Here is an 18,453-nt window from a genome sequence, read left to right as displayed (position 1 = left end):
AAAACAACCGTTCTGCTACGACATTCTACGTAATTTCCTGAAGAATTGAACGCGCAAACAAAATGGCGAGTCAAAAGGAACAAATCTTACGAGACTCGTGCTGGTCACCTCCATTTCCTTCTCAACAGTCTGCACCTGGATCACGCGATTAAAACGAGTAACATGATGTCTACAGTGTACAAACAAATAGCTTTTCCTTCTCTCTGCGATCGCGAAATATTCTCGTGCTCGAACATTTTCCGTGGCCGCTTGCCCTACCAGACGACACACTTGTGCGTTGGGTTCATGGGACTCCCTCGCCGGCACTTGTACGCCTTTGCGAAGTCCTCCGAGTTGGATAACACTCCGATGACCCTGCCGAAAAGAAGATGCGTCGAGTTTCAATAGAAGTGTTGCTGGAATAATTCTTGTCGCTTTTCTTTATTTATGTTGACTCATGTCATTTGCTTGAATTGCTGTCCCATGTCGTCCGATTGAATTGCTTTGCTCATTCCGTGCCCCTAGGAAGCCATCTAGGGATCCCTGAAGTAAATAATTTATGTTTCGGCTTCCCCCCCTCCCCCCCCCCTTTTTTTTTTGAAGGGGGGGGGAGGGGGCGGTTAAACAACAAAACACAATGCCTTTTTTTGTCAAGCTTTGTGTCACATGGGTTTGCTCCGACGTTTGTCATTCTTGCTTATTGCTGAGAGATATTTTGCTTGAGATGATTTATTCATTTATTGATACCCTTCAGGGCCCGAAGGCATTACGGGAAAGGGGGGGGGGCATAGCAACAATATACAAACAAAACAAATATATCTAACTAGTGAGTTAAACAGGACGAAAAAATATATAATTTGAAACAATACACACACAAATTCACTTAACAAGGGAGTTATAGAGGATACAAAAAATAATTGTAAACAGCAATTTAAAAATCGGAGCACTCGGCAATCTCGACTACAGCTGCGGGAAGGCGACTCCAGTCCAGTGACGTTTTAGGCAAAAGACTGAAAAAAGTGATGTGTGACAGTGAGCAATGCCAACTTTATATCGATGGTCGACGCGCGATGAGATATAAGACGGTTGTATTAACAAAAACTGGCGCATTGACGTGTTAAGATAATAGATCTTGTGAAATAAGCACAAGCGTGACACTTTCCTGCGAAGAGAGAGGACAGGAAAACAGAGATTGAATTTTATTGCTGATACGCTGGATGTTCGGTCATAGTTATGTAGTATGAATCGAGCAGAACGGTTTTGAATGGCTTCAAATAAAAATGCAAGTGTTATACCAGGGTCCCATATAGCTGCGGCTTATTCAAGTTTACTTCGGACCGAAGATTGATAAAGAAGTAGTTTTAAAGAAGTGGGAGCAAGAGAGAAGTTTCTTTTAAGATAGCCTAACATGCGGTTTGCATTATTGATAACGTATTGAATGTGAGTATCCCAGGAAAGTTTATTTGTTATATGCACACCAAGATCTTTATATGATAATACAAAATCAGGGACAACGCCGCTGATATTGTAAGAATGGCATGTGTTCATTTGATGTGATACTTTCATGAATTTGCATTTGTTAATGTTAAGTTTTATATTCCATGTGTCACACCACCGGTAAATGCTGTCAAGGTCTGACTGAAGAGAATGAATATCAGAATCATTGGTTATCTCCCTGTAGATGACACAGTCATCTGAAAATAAGCCAATGGATGAAGAAACATGAGTAGGTAGATCCTTAATATATATAAGAAATAAAAGAGGACCTAGTACGGAACCTTGGAGAACGCCTGCACCTACTAGTGAATGAACTGAGTTACAGCCGTTAACATGAACAAATTGTAAGCGGTTAATTTAAGAAAATAAATCCAAGCAAAAACATGGGGTTCTATGTTAAGGACAGTGAGTTTATGAAGAAGAAGCCGGTGTGAAACTTTGTCGAATGCTTTTGAGAAATCTCAACATACGTAATCTACCGCATGAGAACGATCAAGAGCGACATGAAGATTGTAAGTAAGTGTTAACAACTGAGATTCGCACGAGAATAGTTCCCTAAATTCATGTTGAGCAGGGGTAAAAAAAGAATTATAATTAAGGAAAGCAACAAGATGAGAGTTAATTATGTGTTCCAGAAGTTTGCAGGGGATGCTCGTTAATGAAATCGAACGATAATTACTAAGGCTAGATTTATCTCCACATTTATGGACCGGAATCACCTTCCGTACCTTCCAGTCCTCGGAACGAGTACCAAGATTGAGGGATTGCTGGAAAAGCTTAGTTAGAATAACGGAAAAAGTACATTTTAGTGTTTTTTTTTTAAATTTTGAGTTCATATTGTCAGTGCCAGATGATGAGGATAGTTTAAGGCCATCAATAATTTTGACAATGCCACCACAGTCTGTAGTAATGGAATCCATAGTACAAAAGTTTGATGGGAGCAAGTCAGGGCAGTCAAGAATGTTTGAGCTGGAAAGGAAGTCGACGAACATTTCGTTTAGCGCGGATTTCCACTCCCTCTCTGATATCTCTTCCCCGTTCGAGTTGGTGAGCCTTACACCAGGTCTCTTGCAGGGGTTCACAGCACACCAAAACTGACACGGACTGTTGAGCAACATTTCTGGCAAAGTACTTCCGAAGAAACGCTGTTTGGCTTCACTGACGGCAGTTTTATATAAAAACTGCCGCAGCAGTTTATATCTTTTTTCAGAAGTTTTGCCAACACATTCGAGAAGATTGCGTATAAAATCTTATCGTTTTTCTTTGTTGAGAGTGTGTATTGCTTTTGTTGCATTTTTCTTTTTTTATAAAACGTGTGTATGCATGCTGTATGCTCTCTCCTATCATACTCCTGGATGGAAGTATTAGCATCTCAAAATTTATAAAAAATATAAATTTTGCTAGTCTGCATTTTGAAAATGGGGGAAGGAGGGGTTAGTAAGCATCACTGCATACGCATGTATATGCAAAGGTAAGAGTACAATGCACTGTGGGATGTACACATTGGTAACATGGAAATGAAACAACAATACAGTAAAAACAGGTAAACTTTTACCAACAGCCTTACAATGCTTTCAAGAATAACTCGACTGGAAAGGAATTGACATTCACTTCAGAAAACACTTCAATCCTTCAATAGTTCGTGGGAAAAGATGTACAATTGACAAGAGTCGGTGTAATAAAGATACGAAGTTGGCGCTCTATTGTAAAACCTCGCGTAGCTGGTACCGGTCGTGCGACTAAATACCTTGGCAAGCATTTGTTAAAATCACCTTTCAGTATGCAATATAACAACTTCAGACCCGCTGAAGTTGCCAAATTGTAAAAAAAAATTGTCCCTCCATCAAAGGCTGAAAGACTGGGTGATGACGCCACATCTTTTACTTTCAAGGGTTATGCTAAGACTAAGGCGCGGCATCACCGAAGCCCTGCAGCACGTAAAAACGCTACACAGCTTAGAGAGTAAGTGCCGATGTCCCCAATAAAGAAACGCCAGAAGTACAACCCGACGTCACAGCTTCACGAATTTCATAATCTTTCTTTGAGAGGGTTCTTCGCGGCTAATCCTATCAAATCCCGACAGTGCACCATGACAATGCGCTCTTAGTCCGCATGTTTGCGTTTGAGTGTCTTTTAGCTTTCAACCGATATCGGGTCTACGATGAAACCAAGCGTAGAAATGCCGCCTACTTCTTTTGAACCTTCGTAATGACGGGGGAGTGCGAGTTACATAGGGGCCTGAATTGAGCCTGGATGCCCGTAGCTCTGAGTTTGATTCATCCTAAGGTGAGGAAAACCGTTGTTCAAGTCATTGCACAAGAGGTTATATGTATATTAAATAAGACCCTCAGTTGCAACATCACTGTCGCAATCACTCGAACGATATCAGTCATTTATTACGACGTTACCGGACTAGTTAGTTCCTTACCTGAATCGTCCGGGGCTGTGTGCTCCAGTTCGGATGGTGTTAACGGCGTGCTCAGGACGCATTGTGCCGCACCATATCTGGGCGTACGTCAGGAAAAACAGCTGGTCGTGCGTCAGGTTGAGGCCCGGAAGCTGGGGCTCCGTGCCAGTGCGCTCCTCCCTGCGCTTGTAGGCCTGCGTGGTAGTACCAGGCCAAATTTACCGATCCTTAGCATTATGACAATTGTGTTCTGTGCGTGTTAATTTAGATAGTGAGAAGTTAACCAACCCCAATGGGCATCTGGTGTCTCCGCTGTAAATGAGAAACTTAGCTGGTGCAGCACCACTGCAGCCTGAAATCTTTGAGGTGCATCACGTATGCGTGCTACACACCTATACGCCTGTACTCTGCTAATCCAGTTTGAATCGGGCAGGAGTTGAGGATTAAAGCCGCGATTCATGGGTTCTGCAGTGTGAGCTTTCACTTCACGTGCTTCAAGTCTCGGCGCGTTAACACAATCGGCCACCGGTTCGTAAGACGCATGGCTACATGATCCAAATTGCAGCATCTTCATCTCAGAATACGAAGAGTTGAAGTAACTTCAGCTGAATGGCGTGGATGTTCAGCAGCCATTCAGGCTGCAGTGAAGTATTTGAGTTTTTTTAGTGTCACGCAGAGCGATTGCTATTGGTGAATGGCTGAAGCACTGGAAGGCAATAAGCTACGTGAGATTAGATTTAGCTGTGGAATCTAGGAAGTGCCATTCCTTGAACTCCTGGTGTGTCCCATCTGAGGATCGTTTCGTTTACCGTTGCTTGATCACGTATAAATTACTAAGTCCCATGAAATGGTTATTAAAAAAAAAACTGTATCAAGCGTCGTTCCAAAAACCTTTTCCATATTAAAACGAATATAAGTTTCGTGGACAATCTAAACAGGACACCATTTTCATGGTGACGTATAGGAATAGGTACCTCGGCTCCCAGGCAATGAGCTGGTCTACGGATTTCCAGGTTCGAATGCCGACCGAGTTGCCCGCAATTTGACAACGGCGTATTACGGAGAAGGCGGCATGTAACCGCGACTTTGAATGCACGTCAACAGATCCCTGCAGGCGGTCGAAATCGGTCCTTAGTCCTTCGCTCAGGCGCGTCTGATGCTCTTCGCTGGGTTGCCACGTAAATACACAAAATGTAACTTTTCTTGACGTAGAGGAGTCTCAAACATGGTGTTTACACAATATGCTCTACCTGTACTGGCCCCTCTTTTAAAACAGACTTAAGGTTCGGATTAGGCTATGCTGAATCTGGAATAGACAAGTCTCTCGAGTATCGGTTCGGTAGCATACGGCAGAATTCAGGCCTCAATCGGTGGAAGTCAGTTAAATTAGTTGTTCTTTTTAGCGATCTTTTTCCGATTAATCGATAAAAGCATAAAATATCCCACAGAAATTTCCATCCGGTAAAAGTGAATGGCTGCTGAAGGCAGCACTTGAGTTAACCGTTTCTGCTATATGATGCTTTACCACGCTCTCTGCGAACCTACCTTGGCGATGTTTGTTGCGCCACCGTTTCAAGGTCACTTGCGGAGAGTTGAAACACTTCGAAGACCGCAGTGAGTTTGCTGGCGTTGTAACAAAGCGAGGTCACGGAGCAAACTTCAAGATAGACCGGACGATTATACTTAGTTTCTGCATGAGCCCAGACGCAGTCAAGGCCACGAGCAAATCGAACCGATAAAGCAGCGCCAAAGCGAAAATCACTAGAATTTTTTTGTTTATGATTTGTTCAGCAATGATAGAACGCCTACAGAAACACGACAAATACAATGAGGGTGCTCTTTTCACGCCGTCCGACCGGCCCCATCAGCTCATGGCGTCGGCCGCGTCTGGACTGAAGGTGGAACGAAATATAGTAACGTCGAGAGCTCGAAATGCCAGGCCACCTATCTTAGTCACTTGAAGATTAAGAAATGCACGGCATGGCAAGTCCCGGGCATTTTATTGTTGCTTTGCAGCCAATGACATTGGTGCATTAGCGTCTAAAAATGCCGAAGATAGAATCACGGAGCGAGACGAGTGAACACAACGAACCACACAATGCTTTTTTTGAGCTGTCGGTGACTGCACAACTGAAATAACCGACAGCTAAAATATAATAATAATACAAGGTCTCTCCCAAAAGTTTCCAGAATTGTTTTTTTATAAATCATTTAATCAATATTAGTTTACAATCTTTTCAAAACTTTTCAAAGTATGGTCACCCTGCTTCGATGCACCGTTGCCAACGCTCCACCCAATCCTTGAAGGCGCACTGGAAGCTGTCAACGGGAACATCCTTGAGTGAGGTCGTCGCAGCTGCCTTTACCGTCTCCAGCGTCCCATGCCGAGTTTATTTCAGGGTTCTTGTGATTCTTGAGAACAAATATAAGTCCAGTGGTGCCAGATCGGGGCTGTACGGCGGCTGGGGCAACATTGCCACACCTATTTTGGCCAGCAACACTGAGTCAATGAGCGCGGTGTGGCTTGACGCATTGTCAGCGTGCAAGTTCCAAAGTTCGCGAATTTCTTTTCGGACTCGTCGAACCATGTTGCGCAACCGTTTGAGCACTTCACAGTAAAGCTCCTTGTTGACTATTTGTCCCTGTGGCGCGAATTCACTGTGAACCACACCTTTTCTGTCGAAAAACACAGTGAGCATTGCCCTGATTCGCGATTTGCTCAACCTTGCCTTTTTCGTGTGAGGAGACTCCGTGGTGTGCCAATCCTGCTCTGACGGTTTGATTCGGGGTCGTACACAAAAATCCACGTCGCGTCCCCTGCGATCACTCTGTCCAAACATTCCGGGTCCGTTTGTAGCGTTCATGCGATTCCTGGCACTTCAAGAAACGCTCTTCCTTCATCTCACTCGTCAGGACCTTTGGCATCATTTTCGCGCAGACTTTCCTCATTTGAATATCCCCCGCTAAAATGCGATGCACGATTGTTCTTAGTATTCAACGCTCCCCTGCGATCATCCGAACACTTAATCGTCGGTACTTGTCCAAAACTTGACGCCCTTTTGCACCGAGTCGTCCGATGGTGATGTCGGCGGGCGTCCCGAGGCGTCGTCGTCGTTGACGGGCTCCCGTCCTTCCCGGAACCTCTTGTGGCTCATAAAAGTTTGGCTTTGTTTAATCGCGTCGTCACCGTAGGGCTTTCCGCAGCATTTCGAGCGACTTCGCGCCGTTTTTACCCAGTTTCACACAAAACTTGATTGCATAACGCGGCTCTAAAAACTGGTACATTTTGTTCTTGACGAGGGTGCCGTAGATACCTTTGCGCGGAGCGTGACCTGCCTCAATAACTGCCCGCAGGCAACTGAGACCAGCCCCATTTTGAAGCTTAGATACCCCGCTAACCTCTCCGCCCGAAGCACCGCCCCGCCAGGCGGCGTTGCCGACTACAAAAAATCATTCCGGAAAGTTTTGGGACAGACCTGTAGACGCAGGGCATATTGTATTCACACTTCTCGCTCCCTCAGTCGTTTTTCGGCGGCTAGTGGCGCAATCTTATTGCTTACGGAGCGATGATAGATGCTCGAGGATAATGACGTTCAACTTTACTTAGGCTGTAAGCGACTAGAAAGATCACTCTAAAAAAAGTCTGTGCGTCTACAACCGCACACAACACTCGGAGAGTCAATCACCGCACCTTACGGAGGCAGCTTAGCGAATGCCGATGCCAAAACATATGTTTAGACCAACAAACGCAGTTTTTTGGTCTGAATTGTTGTCTAAACTGAGTTGCGACATTAAGCCATGCAAGCGTGACGTTTTGCATTGCTTAATGTCACAACTCAGACTGCGTCTTTTGCTCTGAACATATGTTTCGGCATCGTACTTCGCTAAGCTGCCTCCGTAAGGTGCGGTGATTGGCTCTCCGAGTGTTGTGCGTGAAAGTAGACGCAGAGACTTTTTTTAGAGTGATGGCCTAGAAACGACAGAGCTTGTGCTTTGTCTCACCTTAAGTCCAGACGCAGCCAATGCTACAAGCTGAGAGGACTAATTAGACAGCGTCAAAAGCGCACCATCATGGTGTTCGTCATGTTGCTCTGCGTGTTCGATCATCGCTGAACCAATCACAAACAGAAAAGGCCCGGTGGCTTGCACTTTTGACGCTGCTTCGTTGACCCCATTAGTTCGTAGCGTAGCTCGACTAATCTCACTATTTCAAGGCAACCCTTTAAATTTAAAATAACGGCCAACAAAAACACAAAGAAGTCAGTCACTAAACAAAGCATACTGCCGTCGTTTTAAGGTCACTTCGCTACAGCAGGCGTTCCTTCCATTCATTCGGCTGCTTTATCTTTTATTTTCTTTGATGTGTAGGAAACTTCAAACCTCAGGCTCGCACTTACCCTGAATGCCTGCTTCACGCCTCCGTTGTCAGCGATATTCTCGCCTTGGGTGTTCACGCCGTTCACCTGGAAGAGAGAGAGAGATAGATAGAGACTGTCGCTGTCCTTCTGCAGCGAGGGCAGAATAAACTTTCCTCCCTCTCTCTGTCAAATGAATTCTTTCCTTCTGTCTGATGCAGCACCTATCACCAGGCAATGATTTACTTTATTGTATAGAATAAACGACTGATTGCTCATCCCGGGACGAGTGTACACTGTGCATGATTCCAGAATACACACTTTTTTATTTACTCGTCTCTGTTGTCTTTGTGGTTATATTCAAGTTACTATATACTGTGATCCGCATTTTCACTCGCGAAGGAGGTATACTTAACTCGCTCCCAGTTGTGCATCTGTACCACAGTATTGTTTTTTTTTTTAGGTTAAACTAAGGGGTTTGAACTTTTACGAAAAGCCGGGCAACTAGAAGCTTCTCTTTGATGTTCTTAGCGTGTCAGTGACTTTGGCTACGTTTTGATCAATGACCATGCTACGCGTCTCTTTAGGAATACGCAAACAAAGCACGAAAGACGTGGCTGCCAATAAGAAGTTGAAATAGAATGGTTACCAAACTGAGGTATCCAGGAAACATTGCGCCAGTCTTTTCTTCTTTTTGTTTTTCGTAAGCGGCCACAAGCGGGCACAATGAATTAGGTCACACTAAAACCCAAATGTAATGAGCTTTTATTAAACAATTTTACATTACCTGAAGGCTATAATTGGTGAAGGGTTAAAGGTTAATTCAGGGGAAGCTCCTTCCACCCCTTTTCGCTTTAGCAAAGCGAACTTTGGAATGCAGGCGACATCCTCTCCTCTCCATCGTTTCCTAGACTAAACTGGAAAGGGGTGAGAGGAGCTTCCACTAAAGTCTTAAGCTTTCACTGATTATAATTAAACGGCATCGGTGTAAGAACGGAAAGACCCGGTCTCTAAGCAGCAAATATAATACTGCTTTGGTCGACGAGGGCTCCCATAAAATGGGTGCTGATTGTTCGCATGGCCTAGTGCATTCCAACAGTAATGACAATCTTAATTAACTATATCAAACTCACAGGCATGTTGACTTCTGGTAGGACATATTTGCTGTACTGGCTGACCATGCACTGCGCCTTTGCGTGAAACAAGTTCAGCGCCTCAGGCTTCCACCACTGTTTCAGGTTACCGTGCTGGTCGAATTGACGGCCTGGAAATGCACGAGAGAGAAGCACCTTTGAATTGAAAATATCTAGACCGATAATAGTAGAAAACGCGACCATTACGACGCCGGGATCGGACCGCCTTAATTTGGGACGAGTCAAGTTTTATCTAAGTCAGCCTGAAAATAAGAGTTGGCACAGCCATAACACACAAGCTGACTAAAGTACGCGAAGATGAGCCGATTGTTTTCACGCGCCCCAGCCCTTATATACTTTTATGTGAAACCGTGGTTAACAAAAGCGCTTGAATTTTTCTTTTCGAGGAAGCCGGTCAGGGTATTTTTGCAGCTGCTCCTGTACAGTACCGCATGAAAAAACAAGTTGAAATGACTAGGTGTAGAGATTTTTTTTATAAAACCAACGCAGTTTTTTTCAACTTGTCAGTTTCTACGCTGGTCCAGTCACGTGCTGTTGAGTCGCCATGCTATTTTAACGGATCAGGTGGGAGTATAGGCAGATTACGAAGTACCGTCAAAGACGCAGCCTTAAACACGTGGCGTGGTGACATGGCGACCTCATTTCTCCGTTGAACTGCTATACAAACGCTAACATGGAGATCTGTGGGTGGGTGCTGCAGCGGAGTCTCGAAATAGTTACTCAACGTGTTGCGAATTGTGAAAACTTTCTTCGCCGCTTTTCTGAGGAATGGACGACATAGCAGCTTTTCATTGCGTCTGTCGCGGTTGCTCCGATCAGAGTTCACTCGAATACTCATACTTGCAACTCATTGGAAACTATGTATAGGTTTAATTTGTTCGACAATGTGAGTCATAAATTAGGTTTTAAACATTGTAGCGTTTTGTTGTTGACGCATCTTAAAGTCAACCATAAAAAAAGAGAAAAAAAATCCACCAGGAACAAGTGATTGAGTTTGTTTTTGTATAAGCCGCTCCGAGAATTGTGGATGTGACTGTATAAACGCGAAGCACTGACTGTGCCACCTTATCAACTGTAAGAACTCACAAGGTTTCTCATATATTCGTGTATTGCATCGGCGGTGTTTTAGTTGATACCTAGCATCACTCTAAAAAAAGCCCGTGCGTCAACTTTCCCGCACAACACTCGGAGAGCCAATCACCGCAACTACGGAGGCAGCTAAGCGAATGACGATACCGAAAAATATGTTTCGACCCAAAAACGCAGTCTGAGTTGTGACATTAAGCGATGCAAAGCGTCACGCTTGCATTGCTTTGCTCACGCTTGCGGCTTGCGCTTGCGGCGTCACGCTTGCGGGTCTTTTTTTTTTTTTTTTTCAACTGATGGATCGTGCCCGCAGTGCGGTCTCAACCAGACAAACCTGTTGATTGAGTGACGGATTACAAAATATTTGAGACGCCATTGCGTGATTGCAACTATATATAGTCACTGAAGGCTACAGGGCGTGGCGGGTACTGGAGATATTAATATTGTTCCTCAGCCAATCCATTGGCAGCATCAGCCATTCGAAAACGTCGAGGACTCAGAACGAAACGTGATAATTAGAGGTGTGCGAATAGTTGTCGGTATCGAATAGTGCAGCGTCATCCCTAGCTTCTGCACTGTTGAAAGAACCTTCCGTCATGACTTTCCCATGCACTGTCATGGCTACGAATGGCGCAGCGCTATTTGATTCGAACCACCTATTCGCACAACCCTACACTATAAAAAAGCCCGTGCGTCTACTTTTCCGCATAACACTCGGAGAGCCAATCACTGCAACTTAAGGAGGCAGCTCAGCGAATGACGATGCCGAAACATATGTTTAGATAAAAAAAGGCAGTCTGAGTTGTGACATTAAGCGATGCAAAACGTCACGCTTGCATGGCTTAATGTCACACCTCATATTCGTTATTTGGTCTAAACCACGGTGTAAGATAATACTCTTCAGGTGAGGACAGCGCGCTCCTCGCGCAGTGCAGATAAAGTTCGCTTTTCACTCTCTCTCTCTCTCACTATGGTTTTAAGCGGCGCCGGCAGATGACTCGTCGACCCGTGGGCACGGCAAAGACGGTTTGTGACGCCTCATGCTCCACACGCGCAGAGCTCCAGCGAGGTTGTCGCTCGTGCAGAAAGACCACGGTGTACCGGGGTGTGATGACAACGATATACTTTTTTTCGCTCTCACACAGTTTCGCCCCCTGGCCGCCGGCGACACTGTCAGCCGCGGGCACGATGACCGCGGAATAATGCAGCCTTTCGGATGCCCGTCGAACGAACACTATCTGATTCCTCACTCGGCGCGTTCAGTCTCGCCGTGTCCTCACCTGAAGAGTGTATCTTAGACCGTGGTCTAAACATATGTTCCGGCATTGTCATTCGCTGAGCTGCCTCCGTAAGCTGCAGTGATTGGTTCTCCGAGTGTTGTGTGGGAAAGTAGACGGACGGGCTTTTTTTAGAGTGTAGTGATAATCATAGGCACCGCCCTGCGTTTCTTAAGCGGACAGTCACTATGTAAGATTGCTGCCACCGACACGTCACCCGTAGGATAGTTGCTCACTCCTCCCTGAAACCTTGAGGTCATTCGCTGGTTGTACGTACACAATGCCACGACGATTCGATAGACAACTGGTGTATAATATATGTTTGCGGATCTCCTAGACTGTGTTGTGTGTCACAGCACCAAGGTCCGTTCACACTCTTACAACCGAGTACGACCGAGAGAGACCAGACCGGTTTTTAAGCCTCTTGCGACGTCCTAGGACCTAGTCCGCTGCAGCGCATCCAGTCCTAAGACGTAGCAAGAGGCTTAAAAACTGGTCTGGTCTCTCTCGGTCGTACTCGGTTACATATATAGGGAGTTTTAGCGAGTCGTTTTTCAAGCACACGGTTCCGAAATCACGAACGGTACAGCTGGTCCGTTCCGTGAAACCGTACGTCAAATTTGACAGACTTTAGCGAATCGTGAAAGTGGTGCGACCGTGTAAACAATGATGATGATCATGCTTAACGGTGGCGTCATCTTCTAGTAAACATGTGAAACATTCTGCAACGTGTAAATTAGTGGCGACGGTGGTGGACACCGTGGTGGCGGTTCGTGTTTCCGGCGTACGACTGATGTAAACAAGACGGCCAACGTAACATTTGCCGGTCGGAATTTCAAGAACTGCGAAGCTAGATAGAGTAAAAAGTGTCTGAACGACCGTAAAGGTATGTGGTGTGTCTCCGTCATCTTCAACTTGAACGATCGTTCACGTTGTGTACCGTCGAACCAAATCATTGCGTCTGCTCGCGGTTACCACGGCAGCTAGTCTGCCCGCAGATCGCAAAAATTTACTAGCATGCGCAGTTTACAGCATTTAATATCGCTTACCATTGTGAGCAGTCCTCGGAATAATTTGGTTCAACCTCTCAAATGAAGCAGACTTAAACAGGACGACCCAAATCGCCTCCGGCTGTCCTAAGCCTAACGCTCGGCTGAGTCGGCGAAGGCGGTCGCCGAACCGACCGCCATCTTTTTGTTACCCGAGTCGTGAACGGTGCTGGCTGCGTTGCGGTGACGACTCCAGCGGCCGGAATGGGAGAAACGAACGAGAAGAGCCTCCCGACTCCCCGAACGGCTCGCGCGCGCATGCGCAGTGGCGTCGCGGATACGTTCGAGGGCGAACCGTTCGTGTGGAAACGACCTGCTAAAACTCCCTTATGTGAGCGGCGTTTAACCGTATGAGGTAATACTGAACGCTATTCTCAATTACTGCCCCATGGCCTATAGCGGTGGTATATCGCCGCAATATAAAGCATATTGTGGCAAGGTGGCACTTACCTTTGTCATCAAACCCGTGCGTAATTTCGTGTCCAATCACCACACCGATTCCGCCGTAGTTCACAGACCTAAATGCATCAGAAACAAAAACAGAAAAATTAGCGATCCCGATTACCATTTGAAGGCTGAGAGGTGCGTGTTCATAATGTAACTGTTTCCACAAAAAGATACACGTAAAAAAGCAATTGAGCACCATCGGAATAACGTGGTCGGACCGCACTTGACATTTAATGCGTGCTTACATTTTTATGGCGCAATCGAAGCAAATAGTTTTCCAAATTTATTTTCCATTATTTTGGTTGGGATTGTACAAGAATTTGATAATGTTGTGTGCCCATAACAAAAACGAACAAATAATAAACTCATCATATCCAGATGAAAACGTTCCCTTACCTCGGATAGTTTCTGTGGTACAGTGGTGGTTGCAAGACCCCTGCGGGGAAGCCTGGCCCAGGCAGCAAGAAACACAGAATCAATTTTATGTGTCATCAAACAGGGATGTCTCTTTTCGGGATGAAACGTCAAAGTAATTAGGTCGACTTTTTGGTTTAACCGAAACAGGCAACTGAGTGGCATTCAAGCAGACACTCGAGCAGCCTGAAAAGTATTTACACTTGACATATTTACGAAACTGTAAATAAAATTGGGCCCAGTCAATATAATACAGTCCGGAAAAGCTGGTCTAGCAAGGCAACGTAATGAACACGATATTTCTTTGGGTACAACAATATATAGGCAATGCTTAATCGTTGGAAATGTTGTTTCCAGCTAGAAATACGACCAGTCTGACTCAAAAAGAATATTTTGTCTGAAAAAAAAATAATACCCATTCTCACATTCAATATTCAACTTCCAATTTCTAATCTCAAAACTGTTAATCGAATGCACTTTACTAATTATTTTATTTTAAAAAAACACACGTTAAACACATCGCTGTGGTTATGTGTATCCTCTGCATACTTGCACTTGTGTCGTTTTAGCGCCGTTGAATTTATTCTAAGGCACATCGACATATTTAGCTTTGTTAGTGTTGTTTCAGAATTATCAACGTACGATATGTTTCTCTACTCTTTAAGATAAAGCTTGCCCAAAAAGACCTTATGAAAGGTGTGCACGACGATAGCTTTAAAACAGTAAAGATGCGGTGACTAGGGGTGTCGCGAACCGGCCGCGGTTCGAGTTCGACCAGGTTCGACTTTTTCGACTTTTAGTGGAAAGTTCGTCGAACCTTGTATTGAGGTTCGACTCGTGTGCGCATGCGCGACAGGCTGGCCAGTTGGCTTCGGATTGGATGGTAATGGCTAAGAGATGAATTAAGTGCAGCGCTGATCGGCTATTTCAGTCAATACAGTACTAAAATTTAAGTTATTGACTTCTTTAGTGAATAGAATTAGTTTCTTTCAATTGCAGCTGTTCACAATATAAAATAACCCTTTGCATAAGAAAAGAAATTCTCTAAACCTAGACATGCATGTATCAAGGTCTGGCCACACTGTCCACAAAGTCGAACCGGTCGAATCTGGTGAAAAGTTCGAAGGTTCGTCGAACCGGTTCGACCCAGTCGAACCCCGAAAGTTCGACCAAAAAATCTGGTTCGACAAAAGTTCGCGACACCCCTAGCGGTGACTATACAGATTGTTCGACCGCCTAACGCTTCTGTGCAAAATCGACAGAATTATGCATGCGCTAAAGTTGTTTTTTCTTTCAGGCGTTACGGTTCCATTTTTTATTCACATTATAAATAGTTTTCTGTGTGTAAATATAATTTACAAGTTATGTGCGCTCTTCGAAGAAGTAACTAATGCGTTGATTTTTCTTATTAAAATTAAATCATTAAAAAAATAACGCATTCTTGAAAATATTATCTCAGTTAGCGAGACATAGAAGTGGCCTTCGCACCCGCGGCTTCGACAGGTTAGCTATTGATGTGCCGAAGCGTGGACTATTTCTTGCTGCCGCCAATATGTAAAGTCCTGTTTAGTTAAAAAAGTATAAATGATACATGATAAATTTTCCCACCTTAACTCGACAGCAAATGCGCGAGTATATTTTAACCAATTGACGGCCCTATTTTTCAGACTCCATTTATTATGAATGTGCCCGATGTTATCTGGATCTTTTTTTTTTTGTATTGCCACAGGAAACTGTTAGAGCAACATGGTACGCGTATATAGTTTCTAACTGAAATTGTTGTTAATCTGCAAACGCGTAAATGTACTTCCTATTTTTTTTTTTTTAATTTTGTATTGCAGAAACTTATTGTTTTCCTAAAACAGGGGTAACGATGCAAGAAGAGAAAGGTTTTTTTCTTTCAGACATTACGGTCAGACATTAACTGTGCTGCCTTGTCATGAAACAACTGTATCGAAGATTCACTCGCATTATTGGCGAACGCCGTGAGACGGACGACATGGCTAGGGGCTCGAGGAACCGTCCTTCTTCGCGCACATGTTTTCAAAGCTGTGTGGTGGACGACCGCGCCTGCGCAGGGCCCTAGACAGACAGTGCCCCTGCCGGGGAGATTCACGAAGCCCGAGTGAAATTTCGGTACCGCCTTTCTGGCAAGGCACCTTCCTCTTTTTCACTTTGATAGATTCTATGCCAGAAGAGTCACGGATTTAGTGTTCAAACTTTCTTTCTTATTCTCATTTTAATTTACACGCATTTAATGTGCATACGTTACCTTTCACTGTCATTCTTGATAACTTTCCTTTCCTTCCCTCACCGCAAAGTCATGATGAATTAACTTCGTCCAAAATTCAAATAACGAGACTTGCATATCTCGCGCGCAACTTTTCCTGGCAGCGGAGTCGAGGGGAAGTAGCCCCATCTGTCGGCCATCATTCCAAACATATAATTTAAGTTTCGCTTTAGTAAGAGAGTGTGGTCTGGATTTCAAATCTGAATGCCATGCTATCATTGCAATCAAATTTCCGCAAAGTAATTTCCTTGCAGTGATTGAAAAAATAAAATGTTTAAATCTCATTTTGTAGTATTCCCAAGTCTACATGTTGTAGTAATCCCAGGTCTTCATTTTTTATTTAAAGTGTCGAAAATCAGTTGTATAATTACTCTAGTGCAATAGTTTACAGCAATCACTGCACTGGGGACGGGGTATACACGAAGCGTACAAATATAGGCGAGACCTGTGAGGGAAACAAAAGATAAGGCGAACACAGAATTGCAAGGCCTCGCTAAGCGATGAAAAGAAAGGAGCCAAATACAACAACAGATGCCATGCCAGTCAAACATAATCATAAAATCTTGCTCCGGTACTATATACGTTAAAGTAATAGTAGGAGCGCTGAAATTAGATTATCTAAACAAGGGGCGCACTATAAAAGATACCTAATAATCCAAACAGAAGAACTTCCATAGTTACAGCGAAAAAAACACAATTTTATTTTTTTGGTCGTCCTCTACAACCTTTTTCTTAACCCTTTCCACACCAAGGTCTATTGTACTAACGTGAAGAATCATAGTTTCCCAATTTTAGGATGCAGAACAACATCCCTAATGTTCGTGCTGGATTGGTTAATTTATTTTTCAGCACCGAGTTATAAAGCGCCATTTATCAAAGTTGTCAGATCCCCAAGCTCTATTAGCGTGTGAATACGACCAATCTTACGGAGACACTCAAAACGCCCAACCGGTTTACGAATAGTTGACCTGTGCAGGAGAGAAAGTAAAGTGCCGACAGCCTGCACCTTATGGGAATGCAGGTTCAGCAGAAAATTACTTGATCCAATTTTCTCCACAGGCGTTTTTTCGCACCCATGGCATGTACACATTTATCCGAAAATTTATCAACAATATGACATCGATAGTTTATTTTTAGAAATTCATCTTTGAAACGCAGTGAAATACTCGGAGTCTTGCGGTTATCGCATATTCCCGACCATGACAACATGAATGATACAGAAAATTACTTTTTATGCTATAATAAATGAAGGTTCACTAGGTGTTCACGCTGTTTGCACACTACTAGTTCTTCATAATCTTTTGTGATGAATTTATATCTTACGGTGTTTATTACATAATTATGACGACATATTAAGAAGTGCTATTGTGTTGTTTTGGCTAATTGCGGTCACTCATAGGATAAAAATGTGTAAAAAAAATGAAGTAGCTGCACAATCCGTGAATGACGGGTGTATCGGTTAGGGAGCAAGCAGACTGACCGCAAAAAAATAATTGTCATGGCTTCATTATGTTCTTCCGATAACCTTTATAAACATACTTGCGACAATTGGCTTATTTCAGTTAAAAGCTTGACCATCACTTCAAAACACAGATATTACTCCTTAACAAGTATTATGACTGGCCCAGCCCGAAAAAAAATATTGTACGTAGATATTATTCCGCATCAACACGCCTTTAAAACAGTAGCAGTCAAAAACACTTTTCACAGCATTTAATTGCGACGTTGAAATTGCCATTTAAGCTTGATGATAACAATGAAAACACAAGCAAGCTGGGCTCTCGACAGTTTCGCGTTTTTACAACGGTGGCCACCTGACTCGTTTAATTTTGAAAGCTATGCGGAGCGCAAGCTTGTCTGCTTCTTTTGCATGGGTTGGGATGACGTCAGAACGACGCCGAGCTCTGATTGGCTCTGACTAAAGAATAGTAGGTAGACCTCAAAGCAAGCTGCTTTAAGGTCTATCCTTCAATCGGAGTCAATCAGAACTTGGTGTTCTGACGTCACCAGAACCCTCGCAGAAGAAGCAGACGAACTTGCTCTCCGCCTTTCTATGCGAAGCGCAAGTTCGTCTGCTTCTTGCTTAGAAATTGCGGTGACGGTAGAACGCTTAGCTCCCATTGGCTTTGATTGGAAGGATAGCGGGCAGACGTCAATGCTGGCTGTTTTAAGGTCTACCCACTATCCTTCTAATCAGTGTCAATCAGGGCTCGGCGTTCTGACGTCACCACAACCCCTGCAAACGTACTGCCAAGTTTTAGCAGACGATTTAAAGACGAACTTATACTCCGCTTTGTCAAAGACAAGATGAGAATGGTTGGGCGTATCTTACAAACCGGGCCTCCAGCACGTGTTCGTTGCCTACCAGCGAGCTTTTGCTGCGCGTGCACGCTCGAGGTTCACGAGACGCCGAAGCGTTATCGAACCTATCATCACGGAAAGAGTGAGAACGGCAGGGCGTGTCTTTCGAATGGTCTGTCTCCAGCACGCGCTCCATG

The 18,453-nt window shown here is 44.2% G+C and overlaps 1 protein-coding gene across 1 annotated transcript in view; it reads right to left on the bottom strand.

The window, feature by feature from the left end:
* Nucleotides 1-254: 254 nt before the first annotated feature.
* Nucleotides 255-18,453, bottom strand: part of LOC120840957 (neprilysin-like) — a 160,647-nt gene continuing 142,448 nt past the window's right edge. The window contains exons 17-22 of the mRNA XM_040501452.1: nucleotides 13,648-13,699; nucleotides 13,255-13,322; nucleotides 9,372-9,502; nucleotides 8,281-8,346; nucleotides 3,905-4,077; nucleotides 255-354 (exon numbers count right to left, since the gene is read on the bottom strand). Of these exons, the coding sequence (XP_040357386.1) occupies nucleotides 255-354; nucleotides 3,905-4,077; nucleotides 8,281-8,346; nucleotides 9,372-9,502; nucleotides 13,255-13,322; nucleotides 13,648-13,699 (590 nt within the window). The remainder of the gene's footprint in view (nucleotides 355-3,904; nucleotides 4,078-8,280; nucleotides 8,347-9,371; nucleotides 9,503-13,254; nucleotides 13,323-13,647; nucleotides 13,700-18,453) is intronic.

The sequence above is a fragment of the Ixodes scapularis genome, unplaced genomic scaffold (assembly GCF_016920785.2).
Source record: "Ixodes scapularis isolate PalLabHiFi unplaced genomic scaffold, ASM1692078v2 PGA_scaffold1__304_contigs__length_218370807, whole genome shotgun sequence".
Taxonomy (NCBI): domain Eukaryota; kingdom Metazoa; phylum Arthropoda; class Arachnida; order Ixodida; family Ixodidae; genus Ixodes; species Ixodes scapularis.
Note: the sequence above shows the minus strand (reverse complement) of the source record. Positions and strands in the feature narration are given on the sequence as shown.